Raw genomic sequence first — 6,000 nt, 5'->3', positions numbered from 1 at the left:
CACATGACCTGCATGCACAAGTCCTACAACACATGCAGGGGTATACATGGACTAACTGCCACACATGCCAGGTGAAAAGCATGCACTTGCTGATTAGTATGAGGGCTGATTGTTTATAAGAATACATTTTTTTATTAGCACAGGACCTAAATGAACAAATTAGGCACACTACTGAATGATCAATAGCTGCTTTACGCGTAATTAAGAAATAGATTGCCTAAAGCTCAATTTGGGTAACCGCAATTTGTGTGCTTTGATGAATATTAGGTAAATATTACTATTAGTGCATCCACATGTCAGGCTGTGAGGTCTGCACAACAAGTGCCTGTATTTGTCACATCATCTTGTGTTCTCACCAGGTATTGGCCTACACATTGGATTGCAACACAATCAAGTGAATGTTTGGATGTCACAGCAATAACTTTTCATTTGCTGCATATAAAATGCAGTATAATGGCATGTTAATTGCAAGCAGTGTGAGAAGTTTGATTGCAGCCCAGGGACAATTTGTAGCAGCTTCTATAGTATGTTGCTGCATATTTAAATGTATTAATATTTTTGGAGCTGCCATGTTACTTTCTTAGCCATAGTAACATGAATTATTTACCAAAGACTCCAACAGAGTAATCACTTTAATTTCAACGAACCCCTCGAGGTCAAAAATAAAATTGTTTTATTTAGCAAGATATACACAAAGCATAAATAACTTAATGTAAATATTGAATATAATCCTGTATTACTACTGTAAAAAAAGGTTAAAAAAAATAACATTATTTGTTGCCCTTATATTAGCTTGCATCTAAAAAGCAACATATGTGGCCTCATTTTTTATTAAGCCAGTACAATTTATTGTGTCAATTCAGAATTAAAGGTATGCTCCCAATAATATATCCCAGTATCACAGTTATTGCTGTGAAAATAAAGGCTAGCTAATAGAGGCAAAGCTGACCTTAATATATTACTTTGAACAAAACCTGAACTTCTGGATGCATTGCATAGAACATCCTCTTAACATGCATTTGCTTAACATAACAAAAGGAAAGCAACAATGTATACATAATGGCACAATGTAACAAAAACATCTTAAACCTTTCTTCTTAAACTTCTGTAACTAGAATGGTGAGAAGAGTTTACCTGTTCTGAACAAGTACACCATGAGAAGAAACATTTTGACAGATAAGAAAAAGACAGTGTTAGGTTTTATCTAGTGAAAATCATCCTCCACACCTGGAAAAGCCAGCATTTATCCAATAGCAACTATCTGATACACATACAGAAAATGATTCATTCATCTATTAGTTCACTACTTCACTGAAGGTCAAATAGAACACATACTACAATCCAGAGGCACATCTCAGCAACTCTTTCCACCTTTCTTTGTATTTTCTATTGTTATTTATATTCATGTATACATCCTTTAGATAAGTATGCATTCAAAACATCAGCCATGCACTTAAGAAATCACACTTTCTCCATTCATGTATTCAAGGGGATGGCAGGAATATGCCAACAACACACCAACAACATGTTATTAATATATTAATATATTAATAACATGTCCGCTCTGTAAACTAAGTATAAGTAGATCACGAAATAGGTAAGAAAAATACAAACGTTGATCCCTACATAATAATACTATGTTTCTGTCATATAATAATACAAAGGAATTTAGAGTCTGAACCAGCATTTTCCCACCATTAGTGAGTAGCTATATTCAATGTTTAATTTGTAGATTAAAACAGAAAGGGAACTATTAAATACTAAGGGGTCAAAAGTCGGTCTGGGACTGTGTTCCTGTGCGTTCTGGTTTTGTTATAGGAATTGCTCTGCTAAAAGGAGACCACATAGCATTCATTGGCTAGAATCCAACTTGTTGGTTGTTGTGTGAAAACTACTGCAGTCTAAATGGTTGAATTTAACAGAATAAGCACTCCAATTGGCCAACCAACATTGTCCTCCCCTGCATTATCTCCTCATCATGTCAGCTTGCTGGGCTGCCACCTTTATATTTATGTTCCAACCATCACATTTTCATCTAGCATCAAACACTCACTGTATTCATCTTGTGCTACATGATGCACTCTCTCCAGTCATACATCCAGCAATCATACAACTCTCATTTGTCATAAAAGAAAATACTGAAAGGCAGATTCCTTTAAAAAAGTAATATCAGGTAAAATGTTCTTACCAATTTTCCAGCACTCACGTTTGAAAGGTCCAGATCACTGCTGCTTCTAACGCCCCCTTCTGGGTCTGCAGTGCAGGTGACCTTAGCCTTTCGCATTCTTGACAAAGGGTCCAGGAATACAACGGGGATGTCCAGACAGGGCAGGGACGGTGCTGATGATGGGGTTAAGGTTCCTGTGGTCTTTAGCTCTTCTAAATTCTTGTGGACTGTGAACTAAAAACAAAATAACAGCAAAAGTCAGCAATAATATTACAACCTCTTAGAAAGATAATAAAACTTGTTTTGAATGGTATAATGCGTAATTTAAACTTCTACCAAAATGATCTTTAAATTATGTAACATTTTATCTAATGTCTGGTTCTTTGGGGCGGAGGGAGCGTATAGCACTGTTCTAATAATTACTCTACTACCTTTGTTTTGCCATGTTTTCTGAGCATGATGGAGATTTATCACAGCAGGAAGTACACTTCTATCCAGAGTTAGATGAATGGAAGCTCAAGCAATAAAGTCACATCCTCTCTCCAGCATCCACAGGGCGAGTAGCTCTCTCTGAGGCAAGAGATCAGAAGTCCCTCACACTGCTGGCATGTAAACTTTGGGAGGAGGAATGTAGTGCTTTTCATTCATGGATGTTAACTTAATTTATAGATCATAAAAACTGGCTTGTCTAGTAATAGAGCGATATCTTCCTCTTATCAGTAAATCACTTTTGAACGCTCACATAAGTAAACTCGTTCTAGGGTCCCCATACTGGTCTCCAATGGTAGCATTCTGCTGCTTGAAAGGTTTGTGGTAGACGCTGATCACCAACATTTTAATTTGCAGATATGGACCATAAATGCAAAATAAATTGAGGGATATTTATGAAAATGATTCTAAAAGTAGCTGTATAAAAAGGTGGTGTTGCCCATAGCAAGTTATCTATATAGCAGATTTCATAAATGTTCCCTTTTGTTCAGTGTTAACCAAACAGTAATCTGCAGCTCTGTTAAAAAGTAAAATATTACAGTCTCACTTCAGACAGCTTAAGCCCCTACTATATGTTAAGACAGTGTCCTACGGGGATCTGATGCAGGTCAACAAGCTTAAACAGCGATCATTTCAGTTGCTGTGATATCACTAGATTTCACCCTGTGTTTGTTCTATAACCAAAGTGGAATTACATTCTCTTTAATGCTAGCTATGTAGCATCCGGCACACACAAACTTTTTATGAATATAATTTTCTACAATGGACACATAATGAGATAATAAAGGACAATTATGTTAACTGTTCTAGAGATAGCAGTAGGGAAAATGTAGTGTTGCAACAGGATACAATTATATGTTAATTAAAAGCACGAGGGAGGATCACTACCAAAAACAAGTTGAATATATGAGCTTTCTTTCATACAGTGGTGCATCCGAACAACACAACACAACAATACTCTGTGCTGTTGAGGGAGCCACGATCTAACTCTCAGTCTGTAGCTCCCTGCATATATCCACTCCCCTGCTCATATCATGACACTTAACATATCACATGCAGCCTTCTCCTCATTAACATAATCACAGGAGGAGGCAGACCACTACCTTCCCCAGTATCAGCACTTTTATCTTCTGCTGTGGTGCTTTCCCATAACCTGATTGACTACGAGTCTATTACTGCTCATTTTACATCTCAGTGAATTACAGTGAGAGCAAGACTACCCACTTGAGATTTTTTTCCACAAAAATGCTTGATATATGTTTGCTCACGGATGTGTTCACCCACAGTAAATGTAAAAAGAAGTGTTCTGAAAACCATAACGCAAATGGAGAGCTACATCAATCCTAGTTGGCAAAACAGACGCTGGCCATGCATTTTAAGAAAGATAAAGGATGGATTTTGGCTTTTATGGGTTGAGGATTAAAGAACCAGATAACTTTTAGTTTGTCTCCACAGGCTTTTCTTTCACCTGTAATGAGAGGACTTATCACCTGGGTTCTTTTTTCATTGACCTATAACTGGATCGCTGGATGGCTCTCATGAGATGTTAGCGCCATGTTAGTAAATCATCTCTGTAACGATACATCTTATTTAGCGGCTGATCATGTACTAAAATAACCTATATGTAAAGCAAGAAACAATATAAAGTGAAACAAGAGTAAATCTTCCTGCAGCAGGCTATCCCAGGCATGACATTAACTAATACTCCCTACTCTGTTCTCCTTTATACTGTGATCTGCTCACCAGCCATTCCAATTCTACCTACCTTCTTCTGTCAGGCCAGTGTTCACCTTTATAGAAGGAGTATTAAATAAGTAAACCACAAAGGTTTTGGATTTCCTTTTTTGTACTTCTGTAAACAATGAACAGTGCATAGAGCTTCTTAGAACACAGTCCTGATGCCAAAACCTATTTCTTCACTGAAGGTTTAACCTGCTTACAGCAAATATCTTCAGTGGTTTGGGAAGTTTTCCGGAGTAAACCTTGGAATGACATCAAGGCTTCTCAATCCTATTACTCATTGAGACGCTGCCAAAGATTGTGCCCTGTAATCCCTAGGATGTTCTTTGCTTCTGTGCCTCCGTTGGTGAAAACTTCCTTGAAAAACATGTTCTATACAATGATATAATTCACCAGAAATCTTTTATTTACTATCACACTGGGTCAAAGACACTTGCCGATACATGCTTTTTGTTGACCCTGTGCATTGCAAGTTTATTTGTTGTTCATTACAAATGTTACACATTTACTAAGTTAATAAATGCTGCTTTTGCATTACTTGCAGTAATGTGAATTAGACTACAGATTAGCTTCCCTGAAGGTAAAATCCTTGCTATTTTGCTTTTAAGCCTGTCAACATTCAGTCTTTACCTAGGATAAAAAACATTATGAGCACTGATGCTTTTGTGAAACTATTCAGTCTATCAGTAGTACCTCAATAAAAGCAAATGGAGATTCTGTATCGTGATCCCCTTCAAGGTCAACGATTTTAATATATTCTTTATTGTAGACATTTAGTTTATATTGTAAACATTTAGTTTATATTTAATGCATATATTCTTAAAAAGACAGAGGTGGAAGTATACTGAAGCAGACTGTAACATGGGCCTGATATAATTAGCTTAATGGTCATAAATAACAATGTCGAATTAATCATTTTACTATTTGAAATAATTTCATAAATACTAAATGGCTTGTTACTTAAAAAAACAAACTGTTCAATTTTACCGTTTAAAGTTGTGCTAAGAAGGTGCTCTGGTCACATAGGCCTGGTCGAAAATAGGTGTGGGTTGGTGATCGGGTGGACCAACCACAAGCCACGATGAATATATTGCAACTTTTAATTGGTTTTCCTGCATACACCCTCTTCACCGCCATTCAGACATAATAATCTTTATTGATTTTAACAGTTCTAGATCACAAAACTGACAGAAAATCTGCAGCCATCTTTCCTGGACTCTGGCTAGTGGAAGGAGCACATTAAGAAAATATTTTCCGAGGTGGTAGTGCAGCTTTAAGAACAGAATCCCTCATTCACATTAATGATTCAAACGAACTGATCTAACAGCTATACCATGGGAGGACAATAACAGAAAGTCTGTCAGTCAAGTCGAGGACCCAATAACAGTTTTTAGGGAACCATGGAGGCTGTGCATTAATAGAAAGCTATAATAATTGCCCCAAAAGGTAAGTGTCATGGCTACTTGGCTGTAAGTACTTGACCAGCCCTATATGAAGCTTTGACATACTATCAGACAGTAAGTACAGTGCCTGCATAAAATATCACTGGTTGAATCGCGTTGTTTTTTTATTTTATAAACAATGTATAAACACAAAAATGAATA

The 6,000-nt window shown here is 36.8% G+C and overlaps 1 protein-coding gene across 3 annotated transcripts in view; it reads right to left on the bottom strand.

Annotated features, from left to right (window-relative positions):
- SCAPER (S-phase cyclin A associated protein in the ER) overlaps positions 1-6,000 on the bottom strand; it is a 204,954-nt gene that overhangs the window by 147,599 nt on the left and 51,355 nt on the right. For 2 of the 3 annotated variants that reach the window (XM_075208424.1, XM_075208426.1), the window contains exon 9: positions 2,189-2,401. In XM_075208424.1, coding sequence (XP_075064525.1) covers positions 2,189-2,401 — 213 coding nt within the window. The remainder of the gene's footprint in view (positions 1-2,188; positions 2,402-6,000) is intronic. The other variant, XM_075208425.1, reaches the window with a different exon arrangement.

Source organism: Mixophyes fleayi, chromosome 4 (genome assembly GCF_038048845.1).
Source record: "Mixophyes fleayi isolate aMixFle1 chromosome 4, aMixFle1.hap1, whole genome shotgun sequence".
In the NCBI taxonomy this organism is placed as follows: Eukaryota; Metazoa; Chordata; class Amphibia; order Anura; family Limnodynastidae; genus Mixophyes; species Mixophyes fleayi.
The sequence above is the reverse complement of the archived record's forward strand: the minus strand, read 5'-3'. Positions and strand labels throughout refer to the sequence as shown.